The sequence below is a fragment of the Pelecanus crispus genome, chromosome 4 (genome assembly GCF_030463565.1).
Source record: "Pelecanus crispus isolate bPelCri1 chromosome 4, bPelCri1.pri, whole genome shotgun sequence".
Lineage (NCBI taxonomy): Eukaryota > Metazoa > Chordata > Aves > Pelecaniformes > Pelecanidae > Pelecanus > Pelecanus crispus.
Genome location: NC_134646.1, coordinates 50,717,065 through 50,741,771, shown reverse-complemented (window position 1 = coordinate 50,741,771; position 24,707 = coordinate 50,717,065). Strand labels below are relative to the sequence as shown.

General features: G+C 41.7%; 2 protein-coding genes across 4 annotated transcripts in view; one reads left to right on the top strand and one right to left on the bottom strand.

Moving 5' to 3' along the window:
- Positions 1 to 3,719: 3,719 nt before the first annotated feature.
- On the top strand, positions 3,720 to 13,926 carry LRP2BP (LRP2 binding protein). Its single transcript, XM_075709576.1, has 8 exons — positions 3,720 to 3,798; positions 4,174 to 4,286; positions 6,419 to 6,532; positions 8,055 to 8,197; positions 8,271 to 8,376; positions 8,826 to 9,049; positions 11,858 to 12,023; positions 13,861 to 13,926. The coding sequence occupies exons 1-8, from the start codon at positions 3,720 to 3,722 to the stop codon at positions 13,924 to 13,926; spliced, it is 1,011 nt and encodes a 336-aa protein (XP_075565691.1).
- Positions 13,927 to 15,411: 1,485 nt separating this feature from the next.
- The window catches only part of SNX25 (sorting nexin 25), an 89,917-nt gene continuing 80,621 nt past the window's right edge, over positions 15,412 to 24,707 (bottom strand). For all 3 annotated transcript variants that reach the window (XM_075708752.1, XM_075708753.1, XM_075708754.1), the window contains 5 exons: positions 21,825 to 21,942; positions 20,560 to 20,626; positions 18,592 to 18,773; positions 16,898 to 16,998; positions 15,412 to 16,044 (listed from right to left, as the gene is read on the bottom strand). In XM_075708752.1, coding sequence (XP_075564867.1) covers positions 15,970 to 16,044; positions 16,898 to 16,998; positions 18,592 to 18,773; positions 20,560 to 20,626; positions 21,825 to 21,942 — 543 coding nt within the window. In that variant the 3' untranslated portion in view covers positions 15,412 to 15,969. The remainder of the gene's footprint in view (positions 16,045 to 16,897; positions 16,999 to 18,591; positions 18,774 to 20,559; positions 20,627 to 21,824; positions 21,943 to 24,707) is intronic.

Below are 24,707 nucleotides of genomic sequence, written 5' to 3'. Positions count from 1 at the left end.
CGCCTCCCTCGCCCGGCTCTCACGGCTGCGGGGCGGCCGGCGCGGCGAGACGCTGTCCCCGGGCACCGCACCCCGCGGCTGGGGCGGGCGGGGCGGCCCCGGCCGCAGCCCCCGCCCACCGCCGGCCGCCGCACGTAGGCGAGCGCCGGGGCGGGGGCCGGGGCCGGCCGGCGGGGCCTCCCCGCGGGCGCTGCGGGGCCGGCGGCAGGGCCCGCCCCGCCTCGGCCTGGCGGCGCGCTGCCGGGAAGCGGGGCTGGCGGCCGGCGGGGCGGCCATGGCGCGCGGGGCGGGCGGCACGTCCCTCACACGCTGGCGGCGCGGGAGCGGCGGGCGGAAGGGCGAGGGCCCGCCGAGGGCCCGGCACCCCCCGCCTCCGCGCCGGGGGACGCGGGTCCGGGGCAGCCCGCGCCCGCCCAGCCGGCCCTGCTCGCCGGTAGCCCGTTCAGGGGCCGCATTTGCCGTGGCCAAGGCACCTTAGCGCCGGCTTGGAAAGGCTGCATCGAGGCAGGCTTGGATCGAGGCACGGCAAAAAAGAGAGGATTAACTGGGAATTTTTCCCCCCAAAAAGCTGAAGTCAGCATAAAGAAATCCTTGCTATCTTCCTGCCTGGGCCCTGCTACGGGGTTGAAGGAGACTGAGCAGCCACGGCAAATTCGGCCAGCTGGGGCACGCCGGTCCCCCTTCAGCGCACGCGCTCCCCCAAGTTCATCACCCCTCTGAGGGGGCTGGAGGCGGTGGCGGTCGCGGAGGTCGGGGCAGCCACCGATTACATCTCTGCTCCAAACACATCTGCGAAGACTGAATTTTCATGTTTGCTTCCTTGAGCGCTGAATATCCCAGAGCGGGTCAGATGTACCCTATGGGCCAAGGTCACGGACAAGATTTCCACCTACAGGCCAGTCTGTGCCAGAAAGCAGCCACAAGCTGCTCACAGGCAGTCGCCATCAAAAAGAATTGCTTGGAATCTATTTTGGACATGGTGACAGTGACGTTTTGTGGCGAAACCTGCTGGGGAAGGCAGGGGTGGAAGAGGTGAATGCCCACGCGCAGAGAAACCACGGTCCCGATCACTGACCGCTCCGAGTTTTAAAAAACAACTGCGTAACTTTGTTTTGCACGGACACAGTCTTTGCTCAGATTACATTTAAAAGCAACTGCCTGTCCTTTCCGTGCTGTAAGATCCAGTTTGACAGAGGTTTCAGTTACCACTAATCATGCTTCACAGTTAAAAGCCTGAGGAGAAGTGAAGAACATCTTAACCCAGTGTCCAAGGTACACAATTCTGTTTCCTTACCACTATAGTATCTCCTTCTCCATCAGATGCCTACATGCTTGTTATGGAGGTTACTCACAATCAGTACCATCATTTTTAAAAAAAAAAAAAAAAAGGAAATCAAAAGTCATGTGTTTAAAAAAAAATAAAATTGCATGGTTTTGACGAACAGAGTTAAGGGCTAAGGGAAAAGAAACCTAACGGTATTCCTTTAGGGCATATATAGTGCTGAAATAAATGCACAAACATTATGACAATTACCTCCTGCTTCTCCTTTGGAAAAGCAAATATAAATTAAGTAGTGGAATATGAACATATAGAGTATTGTTTTCAAAGGTGCAGAAATCCAGGTAAATAGGCAGTGTATCAATTCAGCAAAACTATTTCAGTAAGTGACAGTTTTCACTTCTCCTTTCATACGGAAAGAAATACACCTGTGCAATTACCAAATTTTTAATTTTTTTTCCTGAACAGCTAGCCAAGCAAATTAGTTAATAAACAAATAAAATCCCTACACTTCTACCTGTGCATTGTTAGGGATGAAACACCTCAGCACAGATGCCAGAAATCCACAGTCATTGTTCATGCAACTGTAAAGACTCTTCTGAAAACAGACATATGCAGAAGTTGTTTAAGACTAAATAGTCTCAAATTGCCCAAGAGGTTTTCTTTTGAAGACCTTCCCTCCCCTACATTACCTCAGCAATCCATAGGTTTCACGCTGCACCCCAGGAATCCCGTCTTTCCAGCCTAACCATCTACACAAACTCTCACATCCTGCCAGCCCCAACTCTCTTCAAATTCCTGCTATTAATTAGTTCTTGGGCTTCGTGTCATGTTTTGCTCACCCCCTTAGTGCCTGCAAAACCCTCCTGCCTCTGAATAACTGATACTTGTATTCGTTATAAACACAGATGCAACAATTTTGATCTATTTTGTATGGCCCAGCTCATGTGCCACCTAAGGAAAAGGCTTCCCAGCTACAGCTGTCTTGGAACATAACTCGCTAAAAATTCCTCTGCACTTCGTATTTCAGACCACACATCTTGCACAGGTATCAAGAAAATGAAATTGGAAAAACTGATCCTAATAAATGGGTGTAAGCAGTCAGATAAACCGAGGCGTGCTGTTGAACCTCACACCCTTCAGCATCCAAAGCAGCAACACAGCCCAGTGTTAATTGCCTTTGCTGAAGGGTATCATTGCTTTCACAGACTGTTCTTCATTCTGCCTGTTAAATCAAGTAATTCATGCTTTTAAAAAAGTTATTTTCCTGTAGACTTCTTAGGCTGTATCATCTACACAAAATGAATCAGGATGAGTTTTAGGAGTATTTTGGCACTTAAAGTCAGTCGGGACTGTTGGAAAACATCACGTGGAGCCCACAGGTTTAACCACACAAATCTGCAAGCATTAGTCTCCTGCTTTGACTGTTGCCTCTGTCCCTGTTGCTATAGAAACAGATTGCACTGCCAAAAATGGAAGGATGATCATCTGAGGAAAAAAAAAAAAAAAAAAAAAAAAGCTAGGAACGCAGCTAAAGATGATTTTAAAAGCACTCGCAGCATTTTGATATCATATCCCTTTTTGTAAGAGAAAGAGACAGAAGCTGTCAACAGAAGTGGAAACAATGCCTTACATTTCAGGAGACACAAGCTTCAAAGAGCATTTTCCCTCAATTACCTCTCTAAGTTTTGTAGCATCTATACAAGGGAAAACAAACTATGTTACAACTAACAGTTTCTGACTGCTGGAAGTAGTGAAGGCCCATTTGCTAGACTGAAGTTTCATGGCCTGTTGCCCTTTTAACTGAATTGCATTCAGAGTTTCTGCTATTTTTGCTTATAAACGCTTTCTGCAGAGCATTTTGGCCTTCCGCATTTAGTTTAGGACTGGCAGGTAGTGGGAAAGGTCCAGTGGATGCCCAAACCGCACAGCCTGTCCTATCCCGTCACGTATTTTCACGTTGTCTGCTGACATTAACTAGGAATGTTATCTCCACAGACCCCTGGCCTACATGACGCTGCCACTCTCCTCTCCTTCGGAAAATGGACCAAAACCCAAAGGGAAAACACCAACGTTAGTTTCCCCATCTTCCTCCTTCTACCTTGTCAAAGGCTGCGGGACCCCCAGACCCAGCTATGGAGCGGTGCTTGGTGCCGCTCGCGGTCCGGGCTGGGCTGCGCGGGGCTCTGGGACAACAGGGGGGACAACCGCCAACCGCCGCCCGCCAACCGCCAACCGCCGCCCGCCAACCGCCACCGGCACCCGCCGCCCCCGGCGGCTCGGGGGGCCCGGCAGCAGCAGGGGCCGCTGCGGAGCTCCCGAGTCACCGTTACCCGGCGGGGCCGGCGGGGCGGGCCCGGCTTCCCGCCGCCGGGCAGGCTCGGCCCTCGCCCCCTCTCGGCTGCGGGCCGCCCGCCAGGCCGCTCGCCGCCGGGGCGGGATGAAGCTGCGCAGCGAGCGCCTGCCCCGGGCCTGCCGCCGCCAGCCCGCCGCCCAGGGGCCAGGGACGGAGCCGGCCGGCGCAGCCCCCCCCCGCCCCTCAGCCGCCCCGGCGGGGCCCCGCGGGCCGGGCTGCAGCCGGGCCTGCCTGGGGGCCTCCCCCAGCCTCGCTGCTTCCCAGCGGACGTGGAAAGGTATTCTGGGACATGAAGGCCCCTCTTCTGTTCAGGTTCGCTTTTAAGCTCTGCCATGGCGAACTTAACGTTCGCAAGGGTCAGGTTGTCTTCACTGAACTTTTCCTTTTTATAAAATAGCCCTCTCTTTCAGCTTAGTCCTTTAAAAAAAAGCAGTAAAAAAGGGGACACCACCAGCTTCAGACCTTTAGTGCGCTTATTGATGCCGTTCCATCTGTTTGGGGAAAAAAAACCCCTAAATATGTGTCCATTTTTAAGCAGAGAACTGCAGCCATGCTGCTTTACTTGCAAAAGCAGAGGAGCTGTTGGCGAAGAGAACGGCAGGTGGAGATCCTCTGGCACATTTTCTGAAAGGCCAACTGTACTATGAAGAGGTACTACTTCTTTTAAGTCAATATTATAAAGCTGACAATTTTCAATACCATTTCAGCGGAAAAAGAGACACCTTAAAAAAAGCTACAAGAGATGCCTATGCCTGTTTTTTCCCTTGAAAATCACCAGGTGTTCCCCCTAAATACGTTTTTCCTACCCTTTCCCCAAGCATCTAGTGGCATCTTCCAGTTCCCTCCCAGGTCTCCTAAGGACCAGATAAGTAAGCAGCAGCCTATGCCTACAGCTAACTTGCAAGCTGAGTTGTTTTTTGGCCAGCTGACTGGCCACACACAGCACACCTGTGTTTTCAGTTACGTGGTACCGGTCCCTGACCCAAGACACAGCCTTCGATCTTTGCTCCCTACCTAGCCACCACTTTTGATGAAACTTGTTGAAACATGTTATCTTTGAGATTTCTGTCCCTGCCCACTTCAGCTAAAATTGGTCGCCCGTGTATTTCGTAGAATCATAGAATCATAGAATCGTTTATGTTGGAAAAGACCTTTAAGATCACCCAGTCCAACCATTAACCTACACTACCAAGTCTACTCTAAGCCAATCAAGGGTAGAAGGTAATCAATCAAGGGTTGAAGGTAAATGCTAAGGAACAGTGTAAGACTGGCTGGCAGGTGAACAGAAACCTCAGTTTCTTGTGAAAATTAGAATAACTCAGTTCAGGAAGATGGGAAAGAATGTAGCACAACTGCTGATTAACGTATTTTCAAAAGTGACATGCGTGGATTCGGCGCAGCTAGTGGCACAGTGTACATCAGTCTCAGGGTTTGCAGCAGGAACCGAATTAACTCACTCAGGGTTTCTGCTTTCTGGGTCCTGTCCTTCTTAATGTTTTCGTTAATGAATTGACTGACTTTGGCATCATCCAGACTGACCCCATGGAGCAGAAGGCCTGTGATTTTCTTGATGAGCTGGCTTGGATGCCCATGTTATATATTGCTGTCCATCCCTAAATTTATTCTTTGAGCAGGTTTTAATTTCCAGATTTTTTTGATATATGTCTGTAGTGCTTAAAAATGCATGTTCTCATAGTACTGCGATTTCAGACGTTAGAAAAAAAAACACTGCCTGATCAGAACCATATGACTCCTCCTTATAGCACTAAATTCTCAGGAAAGGTGAGCACAGGTGCCTCCTGTGAATCTTTTTCTGATACTCATGACAGCTGGTTGTAAAAAGGCACTGTTGGGTTTTTTTTTCTCTCCAGAGTTCTTTAAAAAAACAAAGCCCACACAGTCATAACGGCTAAGCTCCTGAGACAATTAGTAGTTTAGACAATTAATATTTTGGACAGTATTAACAAGGGGTGTTTTGTCATTGTGAGGATGTTTGACTTACTGTCAAACTATTGCTCAGTTCTAAGCTTTTGCAGTCTGGTATCGTTTTATCAAAATATAGAGAAAATTTCAAGGAAAAGTATAGAGAAGAACAATTTCAGTATTGTTTTTACTTAGTATGCTGAGATGCATGCATTAAAATATTTTAGGAAGGACACCAGGCTCAGTTAACTGTTATATTACAGTTGTTTAACTGTATATTTTTAAATATTGTTTCTTCTTTGATTTAATGCAGAAGCAAATGCTCTTTAGGATTCTTTCTTAGAAGTGAAAGTATCTCTGCTGTTGCAGGTGATGCCTTTGTAAGAAATGTGGGGCAGACAGGTGTGTCTATCAAGTCTTCAGATATCTGAGTTCAGTCTTTGTGAAACCAACCCTTAGTTGAGATGTAAAAGCAGACTCTTCAAAGGGATGGCAGATAGATAGGACAGGGCATCTGAATTAAGACTCTCATCTCCTTAAATTAAAAAGATGGCATTTTAGGGGAGGGGAAGAAAGGTTGTCAGAATATCTTTTGGTTTCAGAGATGACGTTTGTATACCACTACTTATATTTAGGGGTTTTTTAATATATATAAAAACAATGAAAACTTGTTTGAAAGTCCTAAGAGCTTCCATCTACTGACTTGACTCTGTTTTCTGCCACTTCTATGGTTGCAATTTTTTGTTCTTTGTTCACGAGGGAAATGCTCATGGTTGAAAAAGAGAATATGTACTGGAGAGTTAAGCTGCCGTACATACTCTTAATTCTGTGTATTTCATCATTTATTCTGTCTTTCCTAGGGGTTGTACGAAGAAGCATTAATACAATTTGAAAAAATCAAGGCTACGGATTTTCAAGCAATGTATCAGCTTGGTGTAATGCATTATGATGGGCTAGGCACTAAAGACGACCCTGTGAGTAATCTAGCTGTACACTTTTTACTTTTCTTTTAATATTAACTGATAATTACTAAGAGCTTCTTTGTAAGCTTGACTATTTAGTTCAAAATAAACAGGTCATTGATTGAGAATTTGTTTCATAAAGTACAGATGTTTACAAAGCGTTATTAGAGAGGGTTCTGTGCTGAAGAAGTTCTCAAAAATAGCTGTAATAAAATAGGTTTCTCTGAAAAATACTTATAATTTGTATTTTAAAATACAAGTTCTAAGGGCTTGCTTGTACTTTGTGTGAAAGCTATGTTTAAAAATTGCTATTAATTTCTTATTAATAAGCAGTATATATAAATGAAAATAAAATGTGTAAACATGGAAACCAAACAACTATATTTCAAAGTGTAAAACATCTGTTACACAAAGATGTTTTTTAAGGTACTTTCTAGTCTCTTAATGTGGATGCTAAAGAAGATTGTGCTTCTGCCAGTAGTTGGCAGTAGTATATTTACATTAGAAAAATAAAGAATTTGAGGAATTCAAATAGAAGAATTGCATTACAAAAAAGGAAGACAAGGAATGAATTGCTACAATAAGAAGAAAATAATTAATTTATTGGAGAACATGATCTTAAAGAGTAGTATGAGGAAAGAATACAAAGAGGATGAAAGAAAGGGTAGGTAACAAGACAGGAGGGCAAGAAAAGAAACCAAACAGTGTATTAACAAACTGGATTCTTGTCTGGTGCTTAGAGGATTGTCAGCAGAACAGAAAATACTCTGCTGGGTTTTAGAGGTGGTTCATTTGTTCTGTATGGCTGTATAATTACCGCATTGATTTACTTGCAAATAAACATTTTGGTAAAGTTTGTTTCTTTTTTGTATATTACAATATGAGAGGAGAATAAAAGAGCAACCTTTTATAAAGGACTATTTCTAGTGTTTTTAAACAGGCTGTCCATGCTAAATCCTAGCAGTGTAAATCTTGTTTCCAAAATACTTATGAGCCCCTCAGACGATACACCATACAGCTGCTCATATGCAGTGTTCTCCGTTCGCTTGTTTATCTTTTTTTGTCCATTATGAATCTAAGGTACTTTTAATGGAGGAACCTCAGAGTGTGCTACTGTATCACTTTGCCTTCTGTTAAGGTTTTTTTATGATTTCAGATACATCATGTAATATGAAAGGTTACAGAAGTCTAAAATTGAAAACAGCAAGTTTAGGATGACATTCATTTATGTAAGCCAAAGAATCTTTTTGAGAAAATTTTTATCGATTAAGAGTAATAAAATGTCAGATTAACCTTAATAAGGAAATGTTTCACATTAAAAATATGCTGGAGTCAAAAATCTTGGGGCTGTCCAGTAACCAAAGATCAGTTCTGCTTTGGTAGGACACTATTCTGCAGACTGTCCTACCAGTATGCCTCAGCCTTTCTTCAAAGTGGAAATACTACCTGCCTTGCAGAAGTTAGCGGATTCTCAGGTTCTTTATGCCATCCTCTTCCCAGTCTGAATGTAATAATTAAAATATCTCAACTTTAGGAAAAGGGAGTGGAATACATGAAGAAAATACTCGAGACTGATTCCCCAAAAGCAAGACACTTGAAGTTTGCAGCTGCATACAATCTTGGCAGAGCATATTATGAAGGATGTGGTGTTAAGCAGTCAACTAAAGAGGCTGAAAGGTAATGGCAGTAATTTTCTTGATGAGTATAAGATGCTGTGTTACTCAAACTTTCCTTGTCCCCGTTTTCTTAGGTTGTGGCTTATTGCTGCAGACCATGGGAACCCAAAAGCAAGCGTGAAGGCCCAGAGTACTTTAGGAATGCTTTATTCTGTGTCAGTTCTAAAAGATCTGAAGAAGGTAAAGCCCACTTGTAACTTTTGCATTTCATGAGTCTCAATTAATTTTTAATTTCACAGCACAAGTACAGTGATATATTTGACTCTGAAAACTGCATTTTAAGTACTGCTAGACGTTATCATCCATTTAAGCCCATATGAACAATGGCCAGAATTCCTCATTTTGGCTCACTTGACACTGCTAGCTGGCATTTTTTTTTTTAATTGGAAGGATATAATGGACTGAAGTTTTGTCAGCCTTGATACCTTTCAGAAATCAAGCAGGTGTCACTGATTGACAGCTCTGACAGTAAATGAAGCAGGTTTAAAAGCCTTACAAGGATTCTGCTTTCTTTTATGTATAAGCACTTCTCATAGGCTGGTTAATGTAAAAGCTTTTACGGAAACAGTATGCAAGAAAAGCAGCTAAAGTCAATAAATACATCCTCCAACTTTGTGCCTCTTGTTTAGGCCTTTTTCTGGCATTCAGAAGCATGTGGCAATGGAAATCTGGAATCACAGGGTGCACTTGGTGTTATGTATCTCTATGGACAAGGTATACGTAAAAACACTAAGGCTGCTTTGGAGTGTTTGAGAGAAGCAGCAGAACGTGGAAACATCTATGCTCAAGGCCATCTGGTGGAATATTATTACAATAGAAAATTTTACTCAACAGCTGCTGCAGTAGCCAAAAGGTGAAGTTAATTTCACTTTATTTTTTATTATAGTTCTTCACGTAAGACCATGAAACTCACTTCAAAATACTTAAGTTCATGCTCTTGTCTCTCAAACTCAAGAGACGGTTGAGGTAATGAATTGCAAGACCACATCTTTAAAGAGGGCACAGGAAACCAGACAAAATCAATACTGTAAGGTTCTCAATTGTTCGGTACAGTTGAACTTTTCTTTCCGATCCTGTGAAGCAAAGCAGCCTTGAACTAGAATCCCAAGTAGAAGCCCACACTCAACCCTGCCTTCCTATCTCCTCAGTCCACAAGCTGCTTTAGGCTCTTGCCTTGACTGTTCCCTTTTAAACCCCCACAAGTATTGTCCCGCTCTCCACATCCCCCATCTTAATGTCATTTCTCCTCTGTCTTCCACCGCACCATTTCCTTGCTCCGTGGCTCAGCGTGCTTTGGTCCAGTTCTTCTGTCCTTTACAGGAAATGCAAGCATTGACACTGGGTGGGATCCTGTTGTAAGCACTCTGAGCAGCACAGCCTGGGACCTAGAAGTAGCTGCTGCACACAGTGCCAAGTGATTGCCCTTTAGCTTTTTATCAGTTGCTGCTTATGGGGATGCATACTGCATAGGTGTTTTTAAGCCTGGACCACAAAATAGCCATCTGCATGCAAGCAGTTTCTGGTGATTATCTGCTTGTGTAGAGGTACTGGTCTGAGCCGCAGCCAGGCAGCACTGACCGGCCTTTTCACAGGCAGTCACTGTGGGACTCGCTGCTCCACCTACGTAGTCTGGAGTGGTTTGTGTATTGCAGAAATAGCGACTTCTGTTACAGGCTGCAGTATTTAAAATAGCCAGTCTGTACCAAGTTTCTGTGTCTTGAACTAGTCATTGAGGAGAAAAGCAACATTGGTGCCAGTTCTATAGCTGGTAAACAGCACATTTCTGTGACAAACCTCCAGAGCTGGCCAGTATATGTTAAAAGTTCAGTCTGTCAATCAGATTATTTATTTGCTGGAAATAAGATGCAGATAGACTAACTGACTACTTATAAAAGCTGCATACAACAGCATTCATGCTTTTTGTGGTATGTTTATGAAGCTGCTGCTGCCCAGCAATAAACATGTCGCAACTTACCATCTTACAGAAGCTGCATGCTGTATATGCCACTGCATAGCAGCAGCTCTGGTAATTCAGTAGTTCAGCAATGAATGCTGTTTGCTATACTCATTGCTGAAGAGGATCATTTTCTCTCCAAGCTGCTGCTTTTCTTTCTCTTGCACTGTGAGCAGACTGATAGCTATGCAGCCTAATCTAGCTCTTCTCGCTTGGAGTGCATCCTGTCCAGTCAATGCTGCATGGTAGATTATTTGGACAACTGAACAGTACACTTCATCAGCTGCAATTGTGATTCCAGAAAATAGCAATGAAATCCCCTTCTACAGCCAGAAATGAAATTTCTAAGCCAAATGATACTACCACTGTACTTGAAATGGCTCCACTTAATTGGGATTGCAGTTAGCCTTGAGGCAAAAATCTCATAGCAGTTCAACCAGTTGTATCAAGCATCAATACCTTTTCTGCTAAAATTTGTTTGTCCTTCTATGTTCATACCAATTATGCAGCTTGTTACATAATGTATACAAACATTATGTGATTATAGACAGTACAACCTTGCCTAATATTTGGAGTCTAGATTAGCTGCTGATACTTCACTTCAGATAACAATTTTGTTATCCCATACAGTCCTACTTACCCATTGCTATGGTATGTTCTTCAAGTCAACTGTGCTGAACTAGAATTTTTGCCTGACTTGACCGGGTATTTTTATTTGCATCAGCATCCTGTTGTGTGTCTTTTGGAAAGGAAGGCAAAAATGCTGTATCAGGAAAGATAAAAGAGGTAATAGGTTACTGTTATTATATTTGAATGTTCTTGCTAATAAGTCTTTGGGGTGTGTTTTCTGTTGTGTTACTCTATTTGTTAATGGGATCAAATTAGGCTGGCGAACATTGCTCTCAACACATTCAAGTGATTTACCAGGCGCTGACTTGCACAGGGTTACTTCAGAACAATTTTTCATAACCACTGATTTATAGGGAGTAGCTATAAACTGAAACGACTTGCACTTTTCTTTCTTTTTTCTGTCAAGTCTGTGACTATTTGACACAACAACAAACTGAAATTATGGGTGAAGAAGCATATAATTACTGTTTGGTATCTGGAAAGGACATGGGGCTTGGGGGTTTCTGTTTTAAGACAACAGTTAGAAAAAAATCAATTCCCACTTAGAAAATGTTGTACCTAATATTATAGTAACAACACTAGGTAATTATAGCCTGATAGTTAAAACAACGTTCACTTTGTCTCTCTAATTCTTGAAACAGTTCTTAGTAAAAACATGCTGAAAATAAGGTGACAGCATGCAGATTCATCCAGAAGGAAGAAAATAAGTGAGCTGAAACAGTCATTAAGTAGTCGTCATAAGTGGGTCTTATAACCTGAGACTCAAGTATGTCCAAGATCTTCGGATTGCTCTGATTTGCCAATATCCTAATAAGAACATGGAATTTTAGAATCATGGAATGGCTTGGGTTGGCCCTTTAAAGATCATTTAGTTCCACCCCCCCTGCTGCAGGCAGGGACATCTTCCACTAGATGAGGTTGCTCAATTATATGAAGTAAAAGTTTTGCCTTTCTTCCACATGCTTATTTTGGATAATGATGTAAATGGAAAGGAGGCATTGTCAAGTCATATACGGTCAACTTAAGTTATTGCTTGAAATAGCATTATCTAACCTAATGCTGTAAATTCCACAACAGGATTACAGAAAATGACGACATCGATATGCTAGCAAAGGTAACTGATTGTCTTCCTACGTATGTAGCCAAGGGGGTTGCTATGGCTGCTTTCTACTTGGCGAGATGCCTCCAGCTTGGCCTAGGTGTACAGGAAGATCAAGCCGCTGCTAAAAAATACTATTCTAAGGTAAGTTGGGAAAGTCTTACAGACTAATTTATATCTCATGAAATTGAGTGATACCTTGGATTTGAGTCTTTAAACTTGCTGTTTGGTTAAAGACTCCCAACATTATTTACGTTAAAAAAAAAAAAAATCCATGCAAGAAAATGAAGAGTGATAAAAGTATATTGAAAACTAATAAAAATGGTCTTGAAAGAATACTACCTGCCCGCTTGCTTAAGCAAACAATGCATTCTGCCAAACAAAGAAAAATCTGTGATAATCACCACAGCAAAGAGCTTGGTAACTTGCAAGACAAATTAGCCAAACGATTTGAATAATTTTATCCCCAACTGATTTGCTGTCTGTCGTTCTCTCAAACTGAAAAATCATAACTTTTCTTCTACGTTAGATTCTCTAACTATTGCAACCTTCATTAACAATACTTAAATCAGTCATAACTGGTCATCATGCTTATTTTTATATTTACATTTTTAGCAATAGCTGAGGATCTACTGTTACTGATACACAGGGGAAAAAATAGGTCACATTTTTTGAAAGTTCTAAAGTTGGAAGTATGATTTATTGCTTGAGGAAAAAGATCAATGATGGCTTCTAGAAGGTGAATCAGCTAAATAATATCAGTGATGCCTAAAGGTACAGTCAAGGCAAGATGATTATGCCAACTGAGGGGAGTGTAGCAAGACTGGATCTGTGCTTCAGAGAGACTCTACAATTTCTGTCATGTAAAGAGCATTTGTTTCTGCAAGTAGAATACTCAGATGTCCACCTTGATGCAATCCAAATAAATGGAGAGTTACATAAATGATAAATTATCAAGTAACAATTTTTGTGGCTCCTTACTCTCAGGGAGGTCTAGCAGAGCAGGTGATCCCCTGCATACATACATTTTAAACATTTTGTTCTCCTGCTGTGAAAAGCATTACAGAGAACAGGATGAGGAGGAGATCAGGAAAGGAACGTAAGCTGGGGTGTTATAAACACTGTAACCAGTAGTCCTCGCTAAGCCTTAAGGCATGGAAGAGGCCTATCAGGACTAAATTGCTGCATGGCTTTGTGTGAGTATAGCCCTTCCCACTGTCTTCCATCAGGTCTAGCGTAACCACCACAACTGAAAGAAAATTACAACTTTCACTCATCATTCGCTAGCTGTACATCTGAGACTGATCTAGGAATGTCACCAGCTTCTTAGTATAAAAAGAAATTATTTCTATTGACTGGTGCCATGCATCTCTACATCAACAACAAAAGAGAAGGAAAAGAAAAGAAACAAGGAGGCTACCTGAAGCAGTAACTTCAGAACAAGTAAAAGACAAGAATTGTGGGTGTGTTCAGTTTTTTTGTTCCTGGAAAATAATTCTCGTGTTAACTGTACAATTATACCCACTTAAAATTAAAATCACATTTGCTTTTTTAATGAACTGCTCAGCTGCGGTTTTGGCCTACCATTCTTAGACCCAGTCAGTTCTGAAAGAGGCAAGAAAGAGAAGATGGGTGTCCCAGAGGGTACTGGAATAGATGATGGAAGTGAATGAGACTGATGCAGTCTGTAAGCAGATTTATGCTTCTGACTGTGGTGCCAGCACACGCCATACCAACAAACAGCATAAAAAAATAAAACAAAGCCTAACACTATCATCAAGTACGCTCATTTTAAATACTGAATTTTTCTTATGTGGCATCAGAAACAGGGATTTAAAGCTGAATATATTCAACTCTATTTTAACACGCTGATTATCTCAGATAATGCCAACAAAACTTAAAGACCTTATTAATGTTATATTAACAACATACAATTGTATTTTAGCTATAAACTAGAACTCCCTATTCTTTCTCTTCAAAGGCATGCCTTCTGGATCCTGCTGTTGCTTCTGACCTTGAACTGGCAGCTAATCTTGGGAGAATTTAGCGTTTCCTTTAACTGTGACTGGTACATAAATGTATTTCCTACAATAAACTATCTTCAATCTCCAGCAATTATAGACTGTTCATCACTTACTGCTTGCTTTTCGACTTTCTATACATTATAACATAAAGCAATTTACTGATTCTTTTTTATCTAAAAAAAAGAGAAAGCAAAAAGCCTACACTCTTCTTTTCACTGAGATGAGGCAAAGGCAGACTTTTTAAAATGGTATTGAAGACTTAAGGTTTGTTAAGGACATTTCACTGGGACAGATGTCCTGCGTTTTCTTCATATCATACTGCTGTATCGCACATGAATCACACCAAAAACAATAAAAATGGTTGTTTCCTTTTCTGCATTTTTAGTATTTAAATTTTAATATTCTGAAAGCTTGAACCCAAACTTGCCTAGTTTTCACATACAGCCCATTCACAGGTCACCACCATTTTTAAATCTTAACCTTTGTTAGTGGCGTGCATACTTTCTTTCACATGCTCTTCTAATGCATCTAGATCTACTTAAGTGTCTTAACACATTTTACTCCTAGACTGCCAAGACTCAAAAGTTGCAAATTGGCCTGTACGACACTAAGCTTTACAGTTCAAACCATGTCAACTTCTAAAACTATAAAATCCAACTTACAGAACTATGGGAAAAAACCCCACTAGTATGGAAACATTCAATATACACATCCTCTGCACAAGGCCTGTTCTCCTCAACCCTTCTTCATACTGCATTTACGCTACCTCTGTTTGTATTAGAAATAGTTGAAAACCTTTTGGCTAGGGGTGTGTATACCTGAGCAATGTTAGCGGAATCTTTTATCAAAAGATACTTTGATTAACCACTACTAAATTTTACCAATCGCTATGGTAAGCTTGCCCATTTCTAAATCCCTATCTATTTGTAAAACTTCGTATGTGCAGAATTTGACTTGCTGCTTAGGACTGTGCCATGACTTGAAAACTTTTTGGAAACTGTTGGAACAGAAGGCTAGATGTGACTAAAAACATTGATCTAAATATAGCGTATGGATTTTTTGTACCTTACAGTACATCCAGTCTTAACTGCAAGCAGTTTTTCCTAAGATCACAACTGTACTGAATTTAAAAGAAAGTAATGAGTGTCACCTAGGGATTTTTGATGACGTTTAATTATTTATATGTGCATTAAGACCATATTTACACATTTTTTTACATAAATTAAAAAAACCACTGAAGACATCGTTTTCTTTCCTTGTATAAAATAAGGGAAAGATTTGAAGGTTGTTTGAAATTGGGATATTTGAATAAAACAGCCCTGAGTAGTATCAGGGAAGTTATTAGAATGGTTTAATTAAATGTCTACTTAATCATTCATAGAAGCAATTCATAAGCACTAATCTCTGAACTAACATTTAACACAGGCATTCTGTTAGGACATACCAGTTTAACAATACGTATTTTCGACACAGACTTCAAAGTAAGTTTGTCAGTAGTTGTCAGTTGTCAGTACAGCCTCATTATCAAGTACTGCAACCCAGTTGTGTTATTTATTGCTTACAAATGCTTCAAACTACGGGAAATCTTTGGTAAAAACAAAATTGATAAAATTTTCACAATAGCTTTACATGTAGTATTGCACGACAAGGCTTTTTCAATACACAAGAAAAAAGGAATGCTCAAATCCTCAGTGAGGAGATTAGAACTGTACAACATTCATTAGTTTACCACTATAAGCAAAATTTCTTTTCATAAATGTTTAAAATATTTTCTGGTTTCTTTCAGCTTATATGAACATTTATTTTTTCAATCTATATTTGAAACAGAAGAGTAGTCAAATAGAACAATTTAAATAAAAATTGGCAACTATACAGCATTGTTTTGTCTACCCTACTACAGCATCAGATCTTTCCAAGTCTGTTTACTTCACAAAAAAACTCAAGAGGAAAGAAAAACGCTAAAAATAATCATAGTCCTCAGCCCTCTATGGAAAAGAGGAAATAAGTTTCATGTCTATTATTGGACATAGACATTTCTCTAGTGGTCCAATTGTGCAGATTCAAACCTAAGTGGCATTAAGCTGCTCTAAATGAGCTCTTAGCTCCGGACACAGTTCAGTTAGCAGCAGTTCCAGCAAAACCTGAAAAACAGAAAAGAGTTAAGATGAGCGCAGCTGCCAAATGAGAATTTCTTTTTCCTTTCTGACATGTTCAGAGCGTCACAGATAACAGAAGCATGTAGGGTCATTCTGCTCATCATTCATGCAGCTACTTTTCTTTCATCCTAAAGTTAGCATGCGCCCTACAGCTCATATGGGAAACGTCTTAAGGCTGAAAGAAGGCAAGTGCCACGGGCAGCTGCTTTCAGACGGGGATATCCCGCCCGGTATCAACCGGTGCTGTTCTGTCGAAGCCGCGGCAGCTACCTAAGCAAGCACCAGGGCATGCACCCCTGAGCGGGCTGCGTCCGCTCCTGTGCCGAGGCTGCGCTACGTCACTGGCTGCTGAAGGAGACGGGCCAGAAGAGACTGATTGAGAGTGAAGGCCTTATACTGGGATCGAGCTGCATACTCCGACCAGCCCCAGCCAACAGCAGGGGAGTGGGACTTCTGGAGGGCTGTCATGTCCTAACTGTGAGCCCGTCCTGGAGCTCTCCTTCCCTAGGATTCTCCAAGGTATGTTTCTTTTTCTCAGCGATATGAAGAAATTAGTTTGCACCTTATGGAGTCAGGCAAGTTGGATATGGCAGAGGATCTCTTTTAGACAAAAGCAATACTCTTTTTGAACTTAAACAGCTTTTTAAAAATTAGTCAAATGATGGAACCAAGTACATTTTTTCTCTTTTACTTTAATAACAAAAAAGTTACTTGCACAGGGAACAGCAGTTCAACACAAATCTCTGCAAAAACACACCCCGGGCTTCAATACTGAGTGAGCAGAGCTCAGCAATTAACAGGATTATAAAGTTAAAAGGCTACTTTTCTGGTTACTCACATAGAGTAGATGCTTGTTAGCCTTTCTTTCTTGCAATGCGTTGAACACTTTCACTACACCGTGACGGGCATTTTGTTGTCCAACAAGACTCTGCAGAGTATCTGCAACAAAAGTTACTTCAGCTTGTATTGATTGTTTCACTCATGCTAGGCAAAGCCTGCAGCTGCCACGGCTACTGGTAAAGGAGGGCAAACAAAAACACTGCGTTTCATGGCCCTTGGTTACAAGACACATAGTCCCCACTCACCAACCTTTTAAAAACACATAGGTAACTCAGGTCACAGGTTGAAAACTTACCCTTATTCTCAAGTTACCCAAGTTAAATAATAGTGTATGCATCTCAATGGCAACATTTTAAGCGTTTTAACGTGATATATAGCATGCCTTTTAGGTAGTTCACCCCACAGAGTCAAGTCTAATCTTGTACATTATGAAACCATTCACTTAAATACACCTTCAGCCACAAAGACAGAATTCCTACAACAGTTAAAACGGATTTAGCACTTAATTGCCTCTCAATCTTCACAGAAAATACTTCCCACAAGTAAGCAGATAATTCTAAGTCAATTATTTACATTTTGGGTTACAATAGAGAATAAATAGTGATCCAATGCTTCATCATTAATTTAAGCTGCATTCAGTTATGTCCTGACATATCTCTCCAAACTCAGAAACAAACAAAACCACAAACCAACTATGGAAGGATATTCTAGGTAAGTAGGTGTGTATGTAACATACAGAGTAAATGGAGGGTTGTTTACACATCAAATGACGAATACTTTGCATGCTATTTTTGCAGTAAAAGTTGATTAAACAACCTAATGCAAGGGGGTATGAGATATCTGAGTGAAGCCATAAAATAGCTCATTAAAATACATTCTATTCAGATGGAGGGGAGATAAAAAAAAGTATTCGAGCTGTGTTTAGACCTTGGAAATGCACTTAAAGGGAATGAACGGGATGGGATGGAGCATCTCGTAACGGTGTCCCAGGAATGTGCACGCTGAAGAGGACGTGGGCTTGGGACGTAAGGGCAGGCAAAGGAAAGTACTGGGAACCCCGCTCAATCTGGGATGCCTCTGCCCGGGCTGCAGGTCCCTCTGACAGTCAGTGCCCTGAAACCTCTAATCAGAAATGGACAGCAACACACAACACTGACAGCATGGGCAGACCTCCCTCTTCAATGCTGAAATACAAGAGGAAGAAGTAACTGGGGTGGTGCCACTCTCCCTATTTGTCACGTAGTTCCAGGTAGCAGAACCACCTGGTAATTTGCTCACAGAAAACCAGCAGAGAGAGTCTTGGCTTCACTTAGGTTCCTTACAGAAGTACAGCAATACTGGATTTTGCATCCACTAATAATACCCGAATCCATGCCCTTTACCAGACAGACAGGAGAGGCAAAGACTAAGGCCAAAATTATCCTTATTTATGCAAATAACCATAATTTACAACTCTGCAGGAAAAATCTAAAATGCAGCAGAGCAGTATTTGATTAACTAGTTTCCTTACTAGTTACTAAATCCATAATCAGGCAGAATCATAGAATCATAGAATGCTTTGGGTTGGAAGGGACCTTGAGAGATCATCGAGCCCAACTCCCCTGCAGTGAGCAGGGATTGAACCTGTGAACTTGGCGTTATTAGCACCATGTTCTAACCAACTGAGCTAACCCAGCTGGAAAGTGATCTCACCTGGAATGTTTTCAAGTAGTTTTTGCTGTGCTCTCTGTTTTGTTTCTTGCTTTTCTTCATCGCTCTTGGCTCTCGGTGGCGGTGCTAACTTTCCATTTGGCCAAAAAGCATCCCGAAACACACCAATGTAGTAAACAAGCATTGGTTCACTGAACATCCAGTGTACAGTGTCACGGATTTGCCTGTAAAGAAGTGTAGAATGGAGCACATCAGAGCTGGTCTTTCATGTTTTATGCAGATTTATTCTTTTTACTCCTGAAAGTAGCAGAAGCAATGCTCATTTTAATGTAATTATCCCAATTTATCTGAGCTGATTTCACCAGCATCATAGCAAGTGGTATTCAGCTCTGGCTGCTCTAGGATCTAGGTTACTCCAGATACCTGACTGAGATGTGAAGGCAGCTACGTTTCAATGTAATCCATAAACATGTATTACAAATCACATATTACAAGTACTACACTGAAATGTGGATATATTTCAAGGATGGACAGTACAAAGGCTCCACTGGGTAAAGACATAAAGATCAGCTAATTGTAGCGAACTCCAAACTAGTTGCATGCACGGATGTGCCTGGTGGGATAAAACCAGATCAAGTTTTGATAAAAGCCCAGTAAGCTCCCTCACAGATACCAACAGCACCTTGGTGAAGGGATTACAAATGGTGATAGCAGCCTCTTCCTGCGGCTGCAGGCACTCGCTGTAGCCTTCAGCACAGAGTCTGAAGTAGACAGCAGGCTCCAGGCAGCACCGCCCAACTGTGCCACACTACAGCCCAAACCCTTCAAATCAATAAATGTAAAAATTCAACCAACATGGAAAAAGCTATTCAGCAACTTTGCCTGCATGCTGTGCTCACACACACACTTTCTCTCTGCCCTCTCTCAGGTGTCTTGCATGCTAGTTATCAGCAGTGTGTGAACAAATGAACCAATCAATTTGAAACCCAGCGAATGGATGCTGACAGAGACCATCATTTCACCGGGAGTCAACTGCGTGACTTTCCATCACTTCTTGTCCAATTTACCGCTACATAACATGCGTGAGGGGTTTTAAAAGCCATGCTGGCATGTGCAAATTTAGTCACTGACTGGATGAACGAACAGCCTGTTCTGCTAGTAGACTTCTGGGCTGTGACACTGACCTGAGTAATAGTCCCACTGCTACACCAAAGCAAAGTAACGCATTTCATCAGATTCTCAGTGGCCCTTTGCCTATGTGAATGTGTGACAGAAATCACAGATTCACAGACTTTCGTAAGAAGACATCATCACGCGTAAGAGCGTCAGCACTGGCCGAAGAGTCATGGGAAAAGTGTTTGTATCAATCATCTGCTCTACTGAATCAAGTTTTACTGTAGGCCTTTGTATCTGACAGGAAAAGGAATACCTTTCCAAAATTTTTCTGGCCAACGATACAGCTTTCTACATGAAAGGTGTGTACAGACACACACGCTTACTTCATAGGCTCGTCCAGGCCTCACTTGGCAGAAGGTTTCATGTTATACATTAATGGTTCTCATCATGTATAAACATTATTTCAGTCACTTTAGAGAAATACGTATTTGACTTGAAAGAAATTACTTAAAACAGAAACCTGATTTCAGATGTGGCAAAAATCTTCATGGACTGTAAGATAAAGCACAAACTAATAAAAGCTGTTCAGAGCCAGGCCGTTCAGAAGAACAGAATAGCAAGTCTTTTTTATATATATCTATATGAAATCCCATGAAATATTGTGTTCTTCCAAAAGCAAAGCCCCATGTAGGGGAAAAAATAAGGAAAAAGATAATTCACATATCTGTGTCTTCTCTAATCAACAAAACTTATTTGTAAATTGAGCTGTGGAAAACAAATGCAGATTATCACATACAACAGAATGTCCAGATTATTATTTTTTTAACAATTCTGCTCTCAGCCTTTTTTTCATAGAACATAGATACAGATTCAGTTAAAGTAACAGCTACTTACTTGTTGATAGTTCTTCCAAAAGTGACTTGTACTAGTGCAATTAATGTTTTTCTGACCCACTTGAACACTACAACAACGAAAAATGACAGAAAATAAAGAACAAGAGGTTAATACATTAGGGAAACGATTATCATGTCCAAAATCTTCCTCCCTGCCTGCCCCACCTCCCAAAAACACACACCCCCCCCCTTACAATAAACATACCTGTTATAATCCTTTATAAGAATTCACTAATTGTACATGGGTCTCATTTTTCTCGACTGCTTTCCCTGTACTGTTTGCTATATGGTTTTTAAGTCTTGCAGATCACATAAACATATCTGTAATACGCATTTGTAGTTTATACTGTAAACTTGTGTTTAAGAATATTTCAAGTTTATTGAGCTATACAACTACCCAAACCCCTTTTTCTACTAGAAGAAACCCTCAAAATTCATAGCCTTTTCATACCTAGTAGTATAATGTTGTACACACAGCAGCATCATTAAAATTCTGAAAACATTTTCACTCAAACCAAGCAGTTAGCTTTTCATTACAAATAAAGGAAACAAATGTCACTGCTTCCTAGTAATTACTGGTTAATCTTTCTTTCATGCTGTTCACCATGGGCACAAGAAAATCTATATTTGGAAGATACATCTGCCATTTTTGGAAGGTGCTGCATTTTATAATAGTTACCCTGTAAATAATTTTAGAGTGCCACTGTGGCTGCACATTCAAATAGAAACAAAAGTAGTTTTGTTTATTACCATTGCTCAGTTACATAAAGGAGGGAAAAAAAAAAAGTCTGGTACTGAAAGATGCCACAATTCTAGCATCTTTTCCACTATACAAGTTGTAGAACTAAAATGCATACATAATACACTTAAAATGGACATATTATGTTGCTTTGTCAGTGACATGTTCTGTAATAAAGCCTCATAATTCATACATTCTAACATGCAGCCTATTTACAAAAACATGCTTTTGTACTTTTCTGTTTTTTCCAGGTTTTTTTTTTTAATTAAAAACTTAAGAATATTGAATCCAAATGCCCTCCCCTACCATTTACATTTTTACTGCCATGTTACATTGGAATTTCACTTTTGAATGAAATCACCGAAGTTATGAACTACTGTAGAACAGCTCTGTTCCAAACAAACTGGCTACATAGATTGCAAGAACATTTCCACTTATTTGAAACAGCAGAAAAATCCAAATTACAAAATGCCCCAGATTTCTTGGCCAACAGATTCCACTAGCAAATAAGCAGGTTTACAGCTTACTTCCTCGCAGCTCAAAAATCTCTCCAATCAGCATGAAACATGGTTCAGCAAGAGAGTCCCTTTTCCCATCCACCTCCTCTCCGTAGTCCGACAGGTCACTATCCTCTTCTGCTTCTTCCTAGGAAGAGAGACACAACATGGGTATGCACCGCAGTTCCCCATCCTTCTTCCAGAATGGATTTAGTTACTGCCATGCTCTGGGAAAGGAGCACAGCCAGCCCTCTCAAGAAAGGGTATTACAGCCACCAACTCTGCTGCTGGCAGGATCTGGCAAACAGGAACCTCACCGGGGATTCTGAAAAGGGATTGCACTTCCCACCGGTCAAGAGTGACAAGGACACTCTGCACTGCTGGAGTCATCACCACTGCTAGATCTTCTGCCTGCAGCCTTGCCCCAGTAAGCACCTCAATGCTGGGGGGATATGCCCAGATTTGCAGGGTCCACTGCCTATATTGCCCTGCCAACGCTAGCTGGATAAGGGAAGGCAGGTGATGTGGGAGTCATGTACTGCTAGGAAGCAGGCGAGAGCCGTAAGGAGGAGATGGCACTCAGAGGTGTTTGCGATTGCAAAGCCTCCTCTGACACAGCACCCATGAAGGACATCCAGCATGGGGAGCTAGCCAGCTGGAGCTGTTTGCAACACAAGCAGCTAGGAAGAAAAGGGGAGAATCTGGTTATTGCACAGGGCGAAGCAGGCAGCTGCTCAGTGGATCAGGCACCAGCAAGTTGGCCTTGCAGCAAGCCAGAAACCAAACCTGGTAGTGGAAGAGGAACTGGCCACTGCAAAGACAAGCACCATTAACAACTACCAGTCCCAGGCAGAAACATAATACGGTGATACTCAGTGACCTGAGTGCGAGGATACCCAAGCTCAGGGTACCGAAGGGAGTTACTCAGAATAGACTCAGCAGAAGAATGGATTGAACCACCTCAGTTTTGGCGGTACCATGTATTCAAGAATAAAGAGCAGACAGCAGGTTGTTTCTCAGTGTCACGAAGATCTGCTTCAGCATCAGGACTGCACCACCTACCATTGCTCGTGGCAGCCAGCACATCCCTTTGCTTTCCTGCATCTTCCCCTGCCCGCCTATGCCTAGAGCAAAGCCGCGCTGAGGCAGACCTGACCCCCACTGAGGCTGGTGCAATGCCCCAGTCTCTGGTTCAAATGGTCAGAATGGCATGCAGACAAATTTTCTTTCTTCAGTCCTGGTTTTCAATTAAATCAATCATCTATTTCTTTGCCTTCCTTTCTTCCTTACCTTTCCATCATCTAATACACACACACACCCTCCCCCATCATCTAGTCTGGAAAACCCACTTCATGGCTCTATTTCTCTTGCATTATTCTGGTGTCTGTCTTGGACTTATTCTTATGGTCACAATCTTTCACCCATCCCTTGCCTGTCATTTGAACCCTGCTATACAGAGAGTATCCTACTGTGTCTCAGCTGTACATCAGTTTGTCTTACTCCCTCCTCACACCCTCCAAATCCCATCTAAAGCCCATCACTGACTTCGGGTACGTTTCCAGTCCCTGAATCTTCTCCATGCGTGGCACTGCATAGTAGACTATACATAAATAACTCCACAGTGTTGCATATTCCAACACTTATATATCCCGTACCCTTCACTTCCTGTGTCACATCAAGCATTTTCTCTAGCACTGCTCATGATGCTGTTACTCTCCTCATAACCAGAAAACCAAAAGAAAAAACCCCCACAGCACTGAAGTGCACTGTAAACGTCCATGTAAGACTCCCCCATTTACCAACTTCCACAGCTTGATGAGTCCCCAGCTTTTAAAGCTTTCTGCTAATCATAGGCTAAGCTGTGACCAAAGGCAGGGAACAAAAAGCCACACCATACTGACAAGAAATGCCACACAAGGAAGCCACAAATCATTACCCATCTTAACACACAAGCACACAAATTCACTGATGACGAACACAGTTTTCTCCTGGGACACCAGGCCTGCTCTCTATGTCCCTCTGGTCAACAGGCTTCTTGGCGCTTCATTATTTTAATTATTCAAGAAATCATGTTTTATTTAATTTTTCACAGTAGTCTTCATTCCATATTTTCATTAAGCAGCTGGGCAACAGAACAGAAAATAAGCTTACTGAATTTGCAGGTGAGCTTACTGAATTTGTCGTTGAGCCCATACTGTGCAGTTTGATAGAGACAGATGCAAAGCAGCAATAACTCACTGTGTAGATGCAGGAAACGGAACAATTGATATTGATAAGACTACAGAAAAAGATCCCAGGGCCATACCGCTGTGGAAATGGCAAGAGTAATACCATGATGTTTAAGCACGAACATTGTTTGTATGACTGACTTACACATACAGATATAAAAATTATTTTCATACATGGGAATAGGAAAACCTAGTGGGGGCATCCTGTTTCAAATTTTACTCACCACATTTCCAAGAAAAATATGGATAATTGGAAAAGTCCAGAGCAAAACCATAAGAACCAAGTAAAACATAACCTAACAAAAACCAGGAGAAATTAGGGCTATTCAGTCTAAGAAATAAAAGACAAAAGGAAAGCAGTAACTCCTGGTAACTGAGATGATCCTAACTCAATCTGTTCTGTGTTTGCTGCAGACAGGACAAGAGCTAGCGGCTAAAGAAGGGTGATTTAGGTTAGACAGTAAGAAAAGGTCTCTAGCCATGAAGAAATGGGATACGCTGCCTTGCATGACTAAAGAACATCGGTTATCAGAGGTTTAAAAACACATTAGACAAACACATGCCAAGAATTTTGCCAGTACAGTTGAGTCTGCTTGGAACAGGAGGGTAAATCCGATGACCTCTCCGAAGTTCCTGCTCTATTTTTCTGCTGTTCAGTGAATCTTCTATCATTTAGAAAAATGCA